Source organism: Lampetra planeri, chromosome 2 (assembly GCF_965212315.1).
Source record: "Lampetra planeri chromosome 2, kcLamPlan1.2.h2, whole genome shotgun sequence".
Classification (NCBI taxonomy): domain Eukaryota; kingdom Metazoa; phylum Chordata; class Hyperoartia; order Petromyzontiformes; family Petromyzontidae; genus Lampetra; species Lampetra planeri.
The window spans coordinates 3,223,990-3,243,231 of NC_136108.1; the positions used below are offsets into that span (position 1 = coordinate 3,223,990).

Consider the following 19,242-nt stretch of genomic DNA (forward strand, 5'->3'; position numbering starts at 1 on the left):
ATTAATTCTATTACTTGAAATTCATTGGATAATTAACCTTCTTATGTTTTCTGCATGCGTATATGTTCCCCTGGCTAAAAATTGTTCAGCATTTACAATTCATACTTTTGTCACCGTACCTTTGAAGTTACGTGCTTTGGCATGTATGCACAGATAAAATAAAATAAAAACCGCATGGCAAAAACAAGAAAGTGCATGAAATAACTTAGAAACCACCAACCAGGCCAGCTTCGTTTAACTGAAAGCGCATGTTTTGTGAATTAAAATGAAATATTTGAATGCATCCAATTGCAATACTTACTGAATGTTTGACGAGAGATGCATGAAACACAAGCCCATGGTGGGGCTGTGTTTAGAGTCACCCGTGGCCGAATCCCATTGCATGCGAGCAAAGGGCGCTCGTTGTAAGGCAAATAAAGTGACCTTGGCCAATACAAGAAGGTGACCCTATGAAATCCGATTACACGTTAACAAGCCTCGCCATATGGCTTCGAGTTGCATGTTTACAAGTGTCCAGGCTCCGTCGAGCCCGACCACATGTTTACACGCCACATCCCTTTACTCTAAACGTACCAGCGCCACCTTCTCGTTCGTTAAGACGTCAGATGGGGCCAATTAGGCTGTTTTATCCCTCAAACCGAGTGACTGAATGGGGCCCGGGGGTGGTGGTCAGGTGACGCGGCTGAATCGTAATCCTATAGCCGTGGGTCACGTCAGGCCACTTTAGACGTTCCCTGGGCGAATACGACGCTGGGCCGAATGAGCACGCAACGTTTAGGCCTCGTGTAGCAGCGGGGCAAGTTTATTTTGAGTCTCATTTGCCAGAGTGGCCTGGGGTCACTAGCAGGCCAGGCATACGGAGTCACGATCATACGTAAAGTGAACCGATTGCAGAGCAAGCAAGCTAATATGGATGCTCGTAAAACTGTGTTCACGTATTGTCTTACCGTGTTGTTAATCTGTTGTTTTCAAACTCAAGCTCAGATTAAATGCATTTCTCATCCGGAGATATTGTCACTTCAGCGGGACCTCTGAATGTTGGTTACGATTGTTTTAATGTAATCATTTTGATTGCATCGTAATCTCAACAGGGGTGGAGCGGTGGCGCAGTGGTTAGATCACTGAACAATAAATATGTCTCTGATATAGCGCCCTTTACGACGGAGCATCTCAAGGGCGCTTCACATACAATTAGCGACTTACATAATCGCTCATCTCAAACATTTGAAAGAGCACCCCCAGTGGCAGCTGTCGCTGTGGTTAAAATGTGACTCAGTACCTGGCCTGCAAACGGGCATTTGTCTGCCGGAAGGGGGCGATGATTGCTACGTGTAATTCCAATTGAGTCTGATGACCTGAGTATGATTCCCAGCCATAGTTAACATCAGTGGCGAGTGCTATCTGAGCCGTTTCTGGACACCCCCTTCGCAAATTTCACACTGCTCGGCATGGTGAAGTATGGCCAAACAACACCGATCGCCGACACGCCATGGGGAGGCCTTCATCCAACAGTGGATTAAGACATAGCTGTACATTTTATATTTACACAGGGGGAGGGATCGTGTGCCAAGTGCAGTCCTGACCGGGAAATGAACCCGCGAATTTCTAATCGTGAATTGAGCTTTAAAATTAAAACGCTCTGGATACGTTATTCAGCATGTGCTGTGCTTGTTCTTTCTCATACCAGAGAGAAGTCAATAATGAAACGCGAGGGGAGCCACTGGCACTGATGACCGTCATCCCCCCGCCTGTTCTCTGCCACGAGTTTGGTCACCAGTCCACGCAAATCAGTGCAAGATGATCTCTCACTTTCAGCAACGTGTGTGTCTCTTCATAAGGGCACTTTCAGCAACGTGTGTGTCTCCGATTAATGAGTGACCCAGTGATAAACACGTTTACGATTCACGTGTTCAATACATTCTTTAAGTCGTGATAAGGCCCGGCACGGGTGTGAATAGCTGAAAACAGTGCAGCCTTAAAGAAAGCGTAGATGTAAGTCGTTTCTGCTACAATTGTGAAAGAAAAAAATCATTCTCAAGAAAGGGATGGCGAGGGGAGGAGAGGTTGGTGTTGTTAACTTGTTTCTTTATGACTGCAGGCACACATTGCACAGGCTATGTGGAAAGAAACATCTTGGAGGCCGTCGGATACAACAGAAATATGTCACGAATATAGTGTCCCAGCCCAGCGGCATGGGACGGACATGGAAGAGAAAGGAGATTTGATGAGGCATTGGGAGCTGTTGACGTTGGGATTTCCTCAACAATGTCATAAAACGTGGGTGCTAATGATACGAATAATTGTTGAATTATACTTATGTTATTATTTGGGCTGCAGTAGGTTCGTACGACGCATGCACACCTGTCAACCCGTACGGTTTACCTTTAATCTTGTGCAGGGAAATTGAGTTTTCAGGTCCATACGGCGTACATCCGTTTCAATACGGGCAAAAAACACGTGTGTGTGTCTATTTGTTTGTGTTTCTCCCTTGTGATGGGACTTTGTAGGATGAACGTTGAGTTCATAAGGGCACGGGGTGACCAGTAAGGTCTCAATTGGTTTTGTAATAAGGTAGGGCACTGATATGGGGTTGACAGGTATGCGCATGCTAGAAATGTAAACTGCAGAAGAATGCTTCAAATTTCACACTCTCCAATCACAGGGCACCTCTCTACCACTTTGAATTCTGTAAGGGTGTCCACGTCTACGAAAACGTCCCTCGTGGTTTCAAAACCAGTCATTATAACAGCAACTATTACCGTGTTAATAAATAAAAAATACTGATGTTCACGACGTATTTATCCTAAAACTATACAACAAAGATGTTACAACCCCTCCTCATGCCGTGTCAGTCGTGGGGTGTTGTATGACCGTACTTCACCATTCTGGTCAGTGTGAGTTGACCCTATAAGACTACATGGGGAACCGTATGTGTGCATGCGTGTGTAGATGTGAATGCATGTGTAAATGTGAATGCATGTGTAAATGTGAATGCATGTGTAAATGTGCATGCATGTGTAGATGTGCATGCATGTGTAGATGTGCATGCATGTGTAAATGTGAATGCATGTGTAAATGTGAATGCATGTGTAAATGTGCATGCATGTGTAGATGTGCATGCATGTGTAAATGTGAATGCATGTGTAAATGTGTATGCATGTGTAAATGTGCATGCATGTGTAAATGTGAATGCATGTGTAAATGTGAATGCATGTGTAAATGTGAATGCATGTGTAAATGTGAATGCATGTGTAAATGTGAATGCATGTGTAAATGTGAATGCATGTGTAAATGTGAATGCATGTGTAAATGTGAATGCATGTGTAAATGTGAATGCATGTGTAAATGTGTATGCATGTGTAAATGTGCATGCATGTGTAAATGTGAATGCATGTGTAAATGTGAATGCGTGGGTGTCTGTGAATGCGTGGGTGTCTGTGCTCATGATGCCTGCGATCTGTCAACAGTCAAAGGCACGCGGGCTGAGCTACGAGATGTCCAGAGGAAGACTACACCAGTGGGTTACTGAACCCATCTGTGTGGACATTTGAATGTCATCCCCTCTAAGCATGTTTCCTTCTGCTTCTTCTTGGATACTGTGCATCAGAGTTTCCTTCCACATGGCAAATCCTCCCGGGTACTTTTAAAGACGAGTAGGCTTACCTGGGATCACTACTTTCACGAGCATTACGTTTATTTTCATTATAATGTCAACAGTAACATCGTCATTATTATTATTTATGATAATCTATAGCAGAATCCATTTGCCATCGGTATCCAATCATCATTGCATACACACCACCTAGGGCCCAGCAGTACAATTATAACAATCACATATTGCTGCCTGTAGATTGTCCATGTTTTTTTTAAATCAATGATTTGATTGTGGTCTAAAGCAAAATCACCACAAACGCAGTTCTTCTAAACTCGTGGTTTTGCATAACCCTGAAGACTGAGCGACTTTCTCACACGCAATGCACCTACGTGTGTGTTCGTTAACAAAATATATTTGAGCAAAGCGCTGAATATTCATATGCACACATTGTACTCGGGGCTAAATATAATTTTGCCGGCACGATACAAGCATGACGGTGCATTCGTTGCTTTGACTCGTCTAGGCGATTCGGTTGCATAATCCGCAGTAATAAACCAACCATAGGCGTAGTTTTATTGCAGAAAATTATCACAAGAGCTGACCTTGGGATTTGGTTTGAACGCATTCAGACGACATTGTCGCTATCGTCTTGGGAGCTCGAAAAAGCCAAGGGTTGCATGACACTGAAATACCCCCAGTTGGGCGTTCGTCCTGCAAGCGCCACGCCACCCCACGCGCGGTGTCTGCTCGAACGCGCGCACGCACGCGCGGTGCTGCAACCGCCCCACTCCCTGCGCCCGCGAGCGCCCCGACTTTGCCTCCCGAGCCCAGGTGCCTCCTTCAAGTCTCGCGATTCCCTTGGGCTGTCTCGACGAAGCAGGGCCGGCCCGGTCGCCGTTTTCCACTTGGCTATGGCCACCCGAGCCAGCGCCCGCGTTCTGCTGCTCGCGTGCGTAATGAGCGCTCTCTCCACGGCCTCATCATCATCGTCGTCGTCGAAGTCGCTTTCGGGGGTCGCTCCCGACCCCAACGGGGACGGACCGCCCGAGTCCAAAGACCCTCGAGAGGGGTCCCCTCGGGCGGGACTCTACGAGCCCCTGTGGCGCCGCTTCCACGCCGAGCTGCCGGCGCAGAGGGACGCGCCCATCACGGGCACCTTCCCCGCGGGCTTCGCGTGGAGCGCGGCCACCGCCTCCTACCAGGTGGAGGGCGCCTGGGACGCGGACGGCAAAGGCGAGAGCATCTGGGACCGCTTCAGCCACGACGGCTTCGTCCACAACAACGAGAGCGGCGACGTGGCGTGCGACAGCTACCACAAGGCGCCCTACGACGCGTACCTGGCGAGGGGGCTCGGCCTGAGCGCCTACCGCTTCTCCATCTCATGGTCGCGCCTCTTCCCCCGCGGGGGCAGCGCCAGGTGGGACGAGGCGAGCAGCGCTGGGGTGCGCTACTACAACGAGCTCATCGACGCGCTGCTGGATTCCGGCGTGGAGCCCGTGGTCACCCTCTTCCACTGGGACCTGCCCCAGGCGCTGGAGGAGCTCGGCGGGTGGAGGAACGAGAGCCTCATGGTGGAGGAGTTCGCGGGCTACGCGTCCTTCTGCTTCAGGGAGTTCGGCAGCCGCGTCAAGCGCTGGATCACGTTCAACGAGCCCTGGGTGGTGGCGTGGCTCGGTCACGGCAATGGGTCAGCGATTGCTGTGGTCTCGTGGCAGGCTCGTCCGGTCGTGTGTCGTTTGATGGATGGGTTCACGTTGTTTTCACGCGTTGCGTTTGTTTGGATAAGGGGGTCATCGCTAAGGCGAATCGGGGGTCACCTTCATTGATGTTTGGAGTTTCCCCCGTGGGTCGCGTGATTTTTTTTGCCCGGGTCCTCTGGGGGGTTTTTAACCCCCCCCCCCGTCCACATTTAGAATTAACATCACGTGTTTTATAGAGAATTTGGCGGCTGATGATATATATGTCCGCGTGGCGATGATAAGCCACTTCGTTGAGATATCATTTGTGGCCAGGTCGCTTCGCAAAAAACATATCTACATAGCTCAGTAAGCCTTACATGGTACAACAAAAAAACGAATACAGTATACCGATACTGTGGTGGTCTCGCATCCCGATGAAGTGGTTGGGTTAATGCTGCTTGATGTGCGTCCATGAATCTCGATTAGGCTTCAGAGGCCAATTCTGCGCCTGTGTTATAGACTTCATGCGTTATCTGTGTGTGTCACGGGCTCGTTCGACTCTTGTAGCCACTTGTGGCCGAAGTAATGGAAGTTCAGCATACGTACGTACAACAACCATCACCACTAAATAGATTACACTGGTCAACACACTTTTTCTGGCATAAGGTATTCCAACGGTTTTAATGTAATTTTGGAGTGCTGATTCCAAATCTGGCATCAGTTTTTGTCTATCACATCAGGTTTTTGAGATATCAAATATTGCATTTTCAATAAAAACTGCAGAAGAAAAATATTAAGTAAATGTGGATATCTACATAAAATGATATTATAAACACACTATCCTAAAAATACAGCACCATATTTGAACACTAAAGCAGTCACTGACTCGCAACAACTTGCAATCATAAGTGACAGAGTTAATTTCGGGTAAAATAAATTAAAATGGGGTATGCCGATAGCATAAAAATGAGATGTGATAGAGCAAATTTGAGATCAGATTTTGAATCAGCACCCTAAAATTAGTCTAAAACAGCTGCAAAAGTCTAGGCCAAAAAAAAAATGTTTTTTTGTTGTTGACCAGTGTTATTTATAATAGAATCGAGAATGACTCCCCCCCCTCCCCCCGGCTGGTTCGACAATAGCATCGAATCGCCCCCCGAGTTGAATCGCTACACCCCCCCCCGCCCCCATCGAAGCATGATGTTTGTGTAATGAACACGAACGCAGATTGAACGAGCTGAATTCAACTGAACAGAACTGGTCAAAATGTCAACCGCGGCAGTACGGCGAGTAGATAACGCGGTTTGGGCAAGCACATTGCGTGTATAAAATGCTGAATGGGTCATGGATGCTACAATCTTGATTTGAAGCTTTCGTGACTGCAGGAATCCATACTCTTTGGTTCTTTCGGTAAAGTCACGTGGGTATAAAATAAAATAAATCACGACGTTTCGGGCGCAACACAAGCGGTAGGACCAATACCTCTGCCGTTGCTGATCATTGTTTTAACGCTGTGGCCTCACACGAAATTGATTTTTCCAAGATGGCTACTGGCTACCTTCAGAGATTTGTTCATGAAGCCATCCAGATATATAAACACAGACACAACTTCAACCGAGAGGATGGGTACAAACTGAGCAATTATTGTAATGACGTTATTAACCAAGTAAAGTCTTAACTGACTGTGATGTTTCCATCCTATCTGCCTATGTCAGCTGTTATTTTCGACTCTGTGTCTCTCTCTATGCCTCTCTCTTAGACCTCTCATGCTCACATGCCCTTTGGATTGCACTCTCATGCTCACATGCCCTTTGGATTGCACTCTCATGCCTTTGGATTGCACCACTCTTCTATTTTACATTAACATGCTAATCTCTCACATTAACATAGCCACTTCCGTGCCCTCGTCGAGGAGGCCGCTCTCCTATATTACAGTAACATGCTAATTTCTCACATTAACATCACTAGCCCCGGCCACTTCTTTATGACCCTTGGGCTCCACCCATTTCAAACCCTTTAAAACAGTCTGCCTCAGCAGCAGACCATGCTTTCCCACCTGATGACGGACGCTTGTGTTGTGTTGCGCTCGAAACGTCGTGATTTATTTTATTTCATACCTACGTGATTTACCCAAAGAACCAAAGAGTAAGGATGTTACAGTGTTTGTCGGGCTGAGCCGTGTTTAGTTTGCGTTACACAGAGACATGCCTGATCGAGTCTTTTTTTTAATTTCTTCTCCTTCGATCAACACCACCAGCGCAAAAGTTCGGCTGCCAACAAAAATCAACGTGCTCGGTTGATTTGAGTTGTTTTGAATGCGTACAGTAACAACTAGAGAGCCACTAGAGGGAGGGAATGTCCAGGGAGAAAGCGGTGTGTGCATCACGACCGTGACAGCAGCGCCGCGTAAGAACGCGGCAGGGGCAATGCATTTTAAAGCACTGCAAACTATAATAAAGTAACTTTCACAGCTCTTTGATTCTTGCGGTAAAGTCACGTAGATCGAAGAAAATTTATAATAAAAATAAAGGTCAAGAAAATAAATGCTTTTTTTTAAATATACGTGACTTTACCGAAAGAACCGAAGATGATGAATTCCTGCGGTCACGAAAGTTTTAAGTCAAAATTTACTTTCACAGCTATTTGGCAATCCTCTGCTAGACGAAGGCCTCACAACCGTGTCGGCCGGGTGGTTACTTGACCATACCTCGCCACGCTGGTTGTTGTGGGTTAGCGAGGGATAGGGTAGGGCTGCTTCAGATATCACCCGCCAATAATGTTAGCCGTGATCGGGGATTGAACTCAGCCAGCGAGCAAATCCACTGCCCCGCTACTCCAACCTGTAACTATAATGTGTGCTATGAAAAAGGGGAATTGCTTGAAACTTTGCCTGCAAGTGTTACTGACGGACGTGTTGAGTTTGTTTTAAAAAAAGAACATTTTAGTTTGCATCCCTGCCAACGTAGCAGCAGCAGCAGAGTCACCGACATATACGTTGTAACTGTAACGGGCCCTGCTGAATAAACATACGGCATTGAAAGGGAATTGGCTAAACATCCAGAGTCAGTAACCCCTCCGAGGGAGTCATGAGACTCAGCGTGGCTTGACCTGCCACGTAAGTTCGACATGAATTGTTATCGTCATTGATGTTTGTGATTAAGTACTGTACATGTCAGCTGGACGCAATCACCACGAGTATATTAGAACCCCTGGAAGCTTCAGTAATTACTGCCTGTATTGACGCATCATCTCATTTGGTTATTTGACCGCCTCTTCAAACAATAATCAGTACCAAGCGCCCACGAGCAATCACAGGTGCCAATTTCATTCGCTTTTGTTGTTGCTAAATCGACCACAAGTGGCCCGGTCCATCTGTTGTTGGCGTGGGGTAGAGAAGGTGGCCATGGGAAGGCAATGCTGTACGTCACCCTTCATTTTAGCGCGGGGTTTTCTCCGTTTATCTGCTTCCCTCCCGCTTACAAACCACCCCATGTATGAAGAAAGCCCTTAAGTGCGACCGATAGACACATTGTGTGTGTGCGTGTTCAACTTCTTTTGCAACGTACGCAGCCAAACGTGCTAATCGGAGGTGCGGGATGCATTGCTCTCAACGCAAACCGAAGCGCATGAGATAATCCTGGTGATGCCCGCTCACCCGCTCGCATGCCCTGTTGGTATCTATTAGGTGCTCGCTGACATCACTTGGCACCAACACTGTTAAATGCTACGCGGGGAACCTACGTCTCTGTGTGAATGCGTGTGGGTGACATTGGTTATCACACCGCGCTACGAAACCTGGCCACCTGAGTTTGACTCCCAGAGAAGTGGCGGGGGGGTGTATGAGTGATCACGTCGTTGCTGTTGTTATTTAATAATAATCAGCCTCTCATTGTTGTCGTTCACGCAAGGTACCATGCTCCCGGGCTTTCTACGCAGCCGGGCCGGGCGCCCTACGCCGTGGCGCACACCATGATCAAGGCGCACGCGCGCGCGTGGCACGACTACGACAAGAACTACCGAGCGGCACAGGGCGGTCAAGTGGGCATCACCCTCAACTCGGACTGGGCCGAGCCCCGTGACCCCGAGCTGCCCGCCGATGTGGAGGCTGCTGAACGCTACCTCGAATTTCTGCTCGGCTGGTGAGGGGAGTCGAGAGTTTGTCGAGGTGTGGTCCTGGTGACGCTTAGTGGTGGTGCTGGTTGGGTCATGGTGCCGGGTGGTTGTGTTGATAGTGGTGATACTGGGGGAGGTAGTGGTGCTCTTGGTACTGGTGATGGTGGTGGCGATATTGCTGGTGTTGCTGGTGGTTGTGCGAGTGGTGGCAATGTGATATTGGTAGTGGTGGTGCTTGTTTTTGGATCAGAATGTGCGTTTGTGGCAGTCACTGCCCAATCACGCATGCCTGGTCATGCACATCACCAGTGTGAATGACCATGGCTGTCCTCTGGTTAAGTTTGCCTAAAAATATCCCTGGCTGTCGCTAGGCCAACTTGGCCTACAAAGCATTTGATCTGATGTTATATGGTTAATGTCAGCCTTACTAGCCTCTCGTGTCCCGCCTTAAACAATTCTGCTCGCTAACAGCATTTCCTCAACAGTTCATGTTTCTGGATGAGAATTGGAGACGCATGTATGGGAGTTGTACCATGTTCAAGGTCGTACATGTTGCAAAGCTTGCAGAGTGCGAGTTTTTTCAATGGGTCCTGCTGTGACACCAGCACAATTTGGCCAGTCTCATCAAGGTAGCTTGAGGCCACTGGCCCTTGGTATTGTGGCAAAAGTGTACCATGTTCAAGGTCGTACATGTTACAAAGCTTGCACAGTGCGAGTTTTTTCAATGGGTCCTGCTGTGACACCAGTACAATTTGGCCAGTCTCATCAAGGCAGCTTGAAGGCCACTGGCCCTTGGTATTGTGGCGAAAGTGAGCTCAGGAGGGCGAGTCCAGTTGTGGCCGCACGCGAGGGCGCGGGTTCACGTGTGCCCATTGCAGGTTTGCGGAGCCCATCTTTGGCAGCGGTGACTACCCCGAGGTGATGAAGAAGGCGGTGGAGCAGAAGGATATCGAGTGCGGCCGCGAGGGCCCCAGTCGCCTGCCGGCCTTCACAGCCGAGGAGAAGGCGTACATCAAGGGGACATCTGACTTCTTCGGCCTCAATCACTACACCACCAGATTGGTGAGCACGTCAGCCCACGGGCCCCCTGCGAATGAGACTCGCTGCCGTTCCCCCCCCCTCCTCCTCCTCTTCACCAATTTGTTTTTTACCTGGCCAGAGTCCAGTCGTGTTACCAGTCTCCACTCACACTGGGAAGACTGTGAGTTCAAATCGCAGTCAGGGGTCAACTCAGTTAATATTTCCTTCGGGGCTGATACAATCAGTAATGCTTTGTGGGAAGTAAAACAGTCGCGACCAACGGAGACGAGCAACATCACTCCTTGATCATTTGAGCCGGCAGGCGCTACTTTTGTTTCCATGTTCGTTTAGAATTTTAAACAACCGTTATTGAACAAATGATTCGCCGATCATTGAATGTGACAACAAAAGAGCGCGTCCGAAAGAAGCATGAAGCATTTAAGCAGATAAAACAAATAAAACTTGTTCAACTAGGATTTCAACCCATTGTAACGAAGTCGCCTATTGCCAATTTCACATGCTTGCAAGCCACGTGATAATCTTCGGGTGATCGGCAAACCCGGTAATTGGCTTCGTATTAAAAGGAGTTGACCTAATCCCACATTCCAGGTGAAGCACGTGGTCAAGCCTTGCGAGGAGAACTACGAAAACGACGGCGACTACGAGCTTCTGACCGACCCGGCGTGGCCGCAGTCCGCCGCCCCTTGGCTTTACGCCGTGCCCTGGGGGCTTCGCCGTCTCCTCGCCTACATCTCGGCTCGCGTGGGGCCCACCGTGCCCATAATCGTCACCGAGAACGGCTGGGCCACCGACTACGCGGCCGACATGGTCAACGACACGGACCGCGTCGACTACTACCGCACGTACATCAACGAGGCGCTCAAAGGTGCACACTAATGAGCCCTTATCAGGACGCAATGCAACTGCGCCATTGTGTGCAGACCTCCATTACCCAATGCACTGGTGGAACTGTGATAACTCGGGTATTTCCGCTCAGGTCTGTTATTTAATTGCCATTTTTCGTGCAAAGCCTGACTGAATGTTCAGACTTTTGTTCAGCTCAAGTGAGCAGAAACGATAACACCAGAGAAACCCCTGATATGATTGAAAAGTCAGAAAACAATGATCCGCAATCACTGAATCATGCACGCATTTGCCATACTGCCATCTACTGGCCATCTCTAGGCTTAGCTGTTGCAGTTTCACAAATCTCTGCCATACAACGACGTTTGGTTTCAAAGCACGAAGTTAAAGGTGTGTGCTACCATAGCCAGCACATTGGATTAATATGACATGTGAACGCAATATTCCTTGCCAAGTATGAATCATGATTTGATGTTTCGGTGGAATAGTGTAATCTCACCTGTTAGTTCAGGGTCTCCTACGGAAATAATCACTTACCAATGCTCTTTCGAGTACGAAAAGACTTTTGATTTTGACTCAACGATACTGGATACATGAGATCTAATCTTATACAGACTGACAATCCAGTGCAACACTTGACAAAGACTGCGAAGGGCAGGTAAGAATGGCGAGATTTGACAGCCGAAGGCATCATTTGCGTCTCCACTACCATTGTGGTTAGATCAAATTGACAAATCTTGCATGCATTGACGTGACATTCTTATTCCACGTGCGACCCCTGGCACGTGCAGCCGTGAAGTTGGATGGCGTGGCTCTGGGTGGTTACACCGCCTGGTCGCTCATGGACAACTTCGAGTGGCGGGAGGGCTACAGCCATCGCTTCGGGCTTCACCATGTGGACTTTGAGGACCCGGATCGGCCCAGAACACCCAAGGAGTCGGCGCTCTTCTACGCAGCCGTCATCCGCGACAACGGCTTTCCTGCAGAAGGCGAGAGGACCAGGGGGCGCACGGGCACGGTGAGTGGGGGCGACACGCTGGGACCTCCCCTGGCCACAGAGACCCAGCCACCGGGACGTCCACCGCTGTGAAATTCTATTTTATTGTTCCTGTTCGGGGTGGAATGATTTACCGACAGAGTGATTTGATGAGTTGTGATTCAGTTCAAGAGTTGATTTAGATTTTTGTTCTACATTTTAGTCAAACTACTGACCACTTCTCGCCACGCGGAGTCAAGCTATATGCGAGTTTATGTCTGCCAATGGGGCCTCTTGTTCGCACGTTGGAGTTGAGGAGCAATCCGTTGTATATTTTTGTCAGTCGGATGTAATTGTCGCGGAGAAATTGTGTGTTGTAATTGTAAGGCCATTACATTCTTTGGGTCTTTCGGTAAAGTCACGTAGATAGGTTCAAATATAATAACAAAAAACTACGACGTTTCGATCGCAACACAAGCGGTCGTCTTTTCTGAAGACGTGATTTTACTGAAAGACCCAAAGAATATGAATTCCTGCAGTCACGAAAGCTTAAGTCAAGATGTAAGGCCATTGTTGTGTAAAACAATATGCTGTTGGAAAAATAATCAAGTCGCTTTTTAAAGATAGTGCGTGTTACTTCTGCTTGAAATCAATTAATTCTTAATACTTTCTCCTCTGCATCCCCTGTGGGATATAAGGCTACAATGATCAATACACTTAATAAAAAACCCATAAACGAATCAAATGTTTTTGTTGACAATGAATCGAGAAAATGATGGTTCTACGATGATTGTAATGAACTTTAAATCAATGAAATGTAAGCCAATTAAATGTTGTTATTGTCATTGTTGCTGTAAAGAAATGAATTATCTTGAAATCAACAAACTGCTTGAACTTTACGAATGATTAAATACATTTTACCAGCTAAACTTTTAATCAAATTTATTTCGGTGTTTTTTTGTGTGATATTGTGTTGATTGTTTTCTGGTCATTTATTAAATTACTTGGTTTGAATTATTATTGCTTTAGCAATTGCTAATGAATGTCCCCTTAGTGTACTTCCGATTAGTTCGGTTGGCGACGTAGGTGCGAAAGAAGTTCCACATGCATGCAGTACATTGTGTAACGGTAAAGCCCTCCCCATGTATGGACTCCATAGAGCCATAGGGCAGTAATGGACATTGATGACTGTACTGTATTGATGAGTTCTAATGAGGGTGAAAGTGGACTACAGTTGCGTCTGTTTCACTGCTGCCCGTTGGAACGGCCACATTTTTCAACTCTTTTTAAACTCGTGGCCTAAATAATAGTAATGTGGCTGCATGTTCAGCTCTTCCGAGATGGTGGTTTATACAAGGCTGAGAGGATTGTGCATGCAATATTGTGGTTATGCGACTCGCATGCAAGCCACGAAGTCATGGGCAACACTCCGTTGTGTGCTTTGCTAATTGTAATTGTGTGCTGGTGCCGGGTGGATGATTACATTGTATGTTTGTATGTTGAACTTATTTTGACACCGTACGTAGCCGTCAGTGCTCATCCGAGTGGCGGGACCAAGGCCATTGCTTGGTGGCTTTGGGAGAGGCCTTCAACCCAGTAATGGATTGACCAAAACCAATCACTTAATACGTACAGATATACTTTCTTTGTTTGGTCACGAACATTATTTTTAGGGTTGTTCTTTGAAGTCAATGCTACCCATTTAAGACAATCGTCTGCATTATCAGGACCAAGTTGTGCACAAAGTGAGCTCACCAAGGAAATAGAAGTGGCCTTGTTGTAGGTGTGTCTACAAAGGGTTTACGCCAGTTCCAGAAGAACTAGACACACCATTATCTTGTAAAAGTATATTTCATTGCTATGTTCACTCTAAATATACATGACCATGATATCTAATATAATCAAATAGTATCTATCTACATTTTGACCTTGAAATAATGTTTAAAAGAAAGACGTTTAAAATATTGAATACATAAGGCTCTGTTTTACCATGTAAAACATAAAATTACGTTGTGTTTTACGAGCCTATGGGCCTTCGGGACTGGTGTTTCCCACGAACATTTATTGACGCAGGAACTTATGAATCGGTTTTGACTTTCCGAGTCACATCAGCACTGCGGCCTGTTGGTTAACATGGCACATTCTTCACAGGGTGGGTGCGTGGAAGTGCACGTCTCCTCTCCTTGTGTACAGGTGGGATTGTGAGTGTCCTAGTGCACAGGTAACTGTCTCCAGGGTTGTCTCGTCATGAAAGTGGAGGAACCTAAATTGTCTGGGGGGACGACTCTCACCTGAACAAGGAGGAATTTGAGTGTATCTGAGATGTCTCCAATTTAATTAATTAAGAATGAATACATTAATTATGGGTGGCAGGGGTGTTGCGGGCTTATACCTGAAGATGTCTCCATGAATCAAGAGGATCATAATTATCTACGCGATCTTTCTTTGTGAGTAGCAGAGACTTCAATTTTGAATTACTCCTTACAAATAGGGGAGACTATCATCATCTGAGCATGTCTCAGTGAATTGGTAGGACACTCCGTATGGGGACGTCTCCATGCATAAGAGGGACTCATTATCTAGGGGACGTCTCTATCACGAAGGGCTAGGGCTGTGAGTGTCTGGGGGAAATGTCTCGTCGGATTTCCCGCCAGTCACCAGTGTCACCGCCGGTGCTGCCGGTGCGGCTGAACAGGGTTCACTCTCAGCTCCAAGTGGCCTGGACAGGAGCCGCCCTCCCATGCCCGCCTCGCGCGTCCCCTCCAAGGCCAGCGAGGACATATGGAGCCGCTTCTCTGGCCAGACCGTGGCTGAGAGAGACGAGTTCGTGTACGGAGTGTTCCCGTCCGAATTTACGTGGAGTGCAGCCACGTCATCCTACCAGGTGCGATAGAGGGGGGGGGGGGGGGGTGTGCTTCGGTTGTACCGCCGTGCTGTTGTTCGGCACGAGGAAGCTCCAGAAAAACTAGAGACCAACATAATCTGACATCAACGCCGAACAACGCACTGGATAACTTCACAAGTTCATCATGGGTTAGATCGCGTAAATATCAAATTATGAATTCAGAGTTATGGCAAATCACGTAGGTAAAAAATAAAATAAATGAAAACAACTACATTTTTTCATTTATTTTATTTTGTACCTACGTGACCTTACCGAAAAAACCAAAGCGTATGAATCCGTGCAGTCACGAAAGCTTCGAATCTAGAATTATGGAAAATCGCCCGATGAAGCTGGTTGTAATCACGTTGTACTCGATTATAAATGTTGTGGGTTTATTTTTCATCAGATCAATATGATGAAGTAATGGCAAATTGATACGTTTTGTTCACGTGACAAACCTTACAAATTGGTTGTGTCGGGTGATGGTGGGTTAACGACACATTTTATATTTACATGATCTAACCAAAAAAACTTTATTATGAATAATATTGGTCGCGAAAGCCTACGTGTTAAATTTGCAAATTGAATACACATCAGAAAGCCAGACAGCACAACTGCGTAAACCTATGTAGTCAGATAATGATGTTGGGTGGGACAATTGCTACCAGAGTCAAGGCAAAACTAAAAACGTGTCGGCTCTAACGAGATCAAACCATAGGTGCTCTTCTCCACTGGTATTTATAATGATAATATATTTTTGTTTTAACTAATTTATCAGGGAGAGCCACACTGAGTTGTAGGCCTCTTTTTTCAGGAGGGTCTATCCAAAGTACATTCACGGTCGAAAAACAAACAAACACCACACTTGATTTTGCGCATGGACACGCGCACAGGTGGAGGGCGCCTGGGACGCGGACGGCAAGGGCCCCAGCATCTGGGACGACTTCGCGCACCGGCCGGGCAACATTGACAACGGCGACACGGGCGACGTGGCATGCGACAGCTACCACAAGATCGCCGCCGACGTGTACATGCTGCGGGCGCTGCGCGTGACGCACTACCGCTTCTCCGTGTCGTGGCCCCGCGTGTTCCCCACGGGCCGGCTCGGCAGCCTCAACCCGGCCGGCGTTCGCTACTACGGCGAGCTCATCGACGCCCTGCTGGACGCCGGCATCTCGCCCGTGGTCACCCTCTACCACTGGGACCTGCCGCAAGCGCTGCAGGACATCGGCGGCTGGCAGAACGAGTCCCTGGTCGAGCTGTTCCACGACTACGCGGACTTCTGCTTCGCGCAGTGGGGGGACCGCGTAAAGTTCTGGATCACCTTCAACGAGCCGTACGTGGTCTCCTGGCTGGGCTACGGGGTCGGCGCGTTCGCGCCCGGTATCTGGGACCCCGGCTACGCGCCCTACCGCGTGGCGCACACCATCATCAAGGCGCACGCCCGCGCCTACCGCAACTACGAGTCGCGCTACCGGCGCGAGCAGCGGGGGGTGGTGTCCATCACGCTGAGCACCGAGTGGGCAGAGCCCAAGAATCCCGCGGACCTTCGAGACGTCGCGGCCGCCGACAGATTCCTGCAGTCCATCGTGGGGTGGTTCGCGCACCCCATCTTCAAGAACGGAGACTACCCAGATGCTCTCAAGTGAGATTTGCGTCACGTCTCGCTCGCCACGTGTTTCTCTGTCTCGTGATCTTTTACGAGGGCCATAATTTTCCATGGAATATTTTTCGAGGGCCATTGAGCAACCAAAGCCCTGAAATTAAGCTCTGGTCTTTCAATATTTTTTTTCATTTTTAAATATTTATTTGCTTTTATAATTCACAAGATATTTATCTACAGGCGCTGTTAATTTACTTGTATTTCCCAACCAACGCACGCATCACGCAGGTGGCAGGTGGGCAACAAGAGCGCCCTGCTGGGCCTCAGTGAGTCGCGGCTGCCCTCCTTCACCGACGACGAGCGGCGGCTCATCCAGGGCTCGGCCGACGTCTTCTGCATCAACGGCTACACCACGCGCCTCGTGAGCCACGCCATGCGCCCCTTCGACCCGCCGAGCTACGAGCACGACCGCGACTCGCACGAGGAGACCGACCCGTCGTGGCCCAGCTCGGCCGCCGAGTGGCTGCGCCCGGTGGCGTGGGGCATGCGGCGCCTGCTGGGTTGGGTGGCCGCCGAGTACGGCCCCCTGCCCGTCTACATCACCGAGAACGGCGTTGCCTCCAAGTACCTGTCCGGCAAGGACGACCCTGACCGCATCCAGTTTTACGAGACGTACATCAACGAGGCGCTCAAGGGTGAGGCCGCGCCAGTGCCAGAAGCAGAGCACAAACCGCTCCACCCACCCTTCACTTCCCATGCCACTGAACACTGGAACCTCTTACCTGCTTCTGTTTTCCTATTATAAATATTTTTTCAGTAAAATTTAATCTCCTGTACTTGTAGGTTTTCGTGGTTGTGCTGTAGCTCTCGTTGTTTTGGGTTTGCTCAGGCTCTGAAATTTCTGTATCTGAAAAAGCACTAAGCACGTGGAGCGTAATGTCAGACATCATGCTGGACAATACGCAGTACAACCCAAAAACATGTGCGAGGCCAATTTCAACTTCTTACTACTCTCAGATCTCAATTGCGAACAGTCACTTGAATTCACAATCTGTCTATACTTTTCATTAGCTCCCTCGAATTGTGTGGTTGTACCACCGAGGACATTTCAGTGCATCTGAAATGCCCGCAATTTATTTTTTAAGCACCGATGACACATGGTTTAAAAGTCCACGTTTTCTAAAGTCAGTAACACCCGCTACGTCTGCGCGTACACGCACGCGAACGCGCACCTCTCTGCACCCGCCCGCACCACAGCTTCGACGGTGGACGGCGTGGACCTGCGGGGCTACACCGCGTGGTCGCTCATGGACAACTTCGAGTGGGCCAGCGGCTACAGCATGCGGTTTGGCATGCACCACGTGGACTTCTCGCACCCATCTCGGCCGCGCACCCCGAAGCGCTCGGCACACGTGTACGCGGCCATCTTGCACGCAAACGGCTTCCCCATGCCGGAGCGAGACCGGCCGTTCTACGGCTACTTCCCCCAGGGGTTTGCGTGGAGCTCTGCTACTTCCTCGTACCAGGTGCGGCTCTCTGCTCTCGATCTCGCTCGGGTTTTTTTTCCCTTTTTCTTTTTTTTTCTCGGACTCGTGCACTTGCGTGGCCAGCTCGTGGCAATGGCCTCCGCGTCCCTCTCCTCCGACCGCTCGCCCGGGCTTTTCCCTCCCCCGGTCCCCGTGGCAGATCGAAGGGGCCTGGCAATCGGACGGCAAGGGCCTGAGCATTTGGGACGAGTTTGCGCACTCGCCCGGACGGGTGGCGGGCGGGGACACCGGCGACGAGGCGTGCGACAGCTACCGCCTGTGGCCGCAGGACGTGGAGGCGCTGCGGGCCCTGGGCGTCTCGCACTACCGCTTCTCGCTGTCGTGGCCACGCCTGCTGCCCGACGGCACCGACTCTTATGTCAACCCCGCCGCCGTGCAGTATTACAGTGACCTCATCGATGGCCTGCTCAGGGCGGGCATAAAGCCGCAGGTGAGCGTGCTGCCAGTTTTGCCACGCGCAACGCAAACAAACTGCTGCGAAGCACTCGTTAGCTCGCTGTCTGTCGAATGTGTCAGCACAGGCCGAAGAGAAAGAATGTAAAATACCGTGATGCCAGTTTAGAGTCAGGGCCCTTGTTAAACAGGGTGACAAGCCTCGCATTGGGTTTTTATTTCAGTTTCACGCGACTAATGTAAGAGGTTTAATTTGATTATCTGACTGCAGGCCCAAAATGGCTTCGCCAGGATGGTGCTGTGGTTGAAGAACGTCTTTCACAATGGGAAGGCTATGAGCTTAATCCCAGACAGCGGATGCCTTGAACCATTATTCCTCTGGGGTCAATAAAATGGGAAAATTTGCGTGGCTCATCAACAGTGGTTCGTGCTACTCATAGACCAGTCCCGACTAAACAAATGCTTAGAAACACCAACAGAGATAAACAATTGCCATTGCTCTGGTAACGTGGAGACAACTTGGCTTTACTTGGAGTGTCGTTCGCACGTCTTTTACTACTACAATTAG

At 48.8% G+C, this 19,242-nt stretch overlaps 1 protein-coding gene across 2 annotated transcripts in view; it reads left to right on the forward strand.

Moving 5' to 3' along the window:
• The first annotated feature begins 4,215 nt into the window (after positions 1 to 4,215).
• LCT (lactase) overlaps positions 4,216 to 19,242 on the forward strand; it is a 33,949-nt gene continuing 18,922 nt past the window's right edge. The window contains exons 1-10 of one of the 2 annotated variants that reach the window (XM_078604189.1): positions 4,216 to 5,282; positions 9,183 to 9,413; positions 10,266 to 10,449; positions 11,017 to 11,293; positions 12,063 to 12,289; positions 14,943 to 15,131; positions 16,025 to 16,776; positions 17,023 to 17,429; positions 17,992 to 18,260; positions 18,421 to 18,711. In XM_078604189.1, coding sequence (XP_078460315.1) covers positions 4,273 to 5,282; positions 9,183 to 9,413; positions 10,266 to 10,449; positions 11,017 to 11,293; positions 12,063 to 12,289; positions 14,943 to 15,131; positions 16,025 to 16,776; positions 17,023 to 17,429; positions 17,992 to 18,260; positions 18,421 to 18,711 — 3,837 coding nt within the window. In that variant the 5' untranslated portion in view covers positions 4,216 to 4,272. The other variant, XM_078604190.1, reaches the window with a different exon arrangement.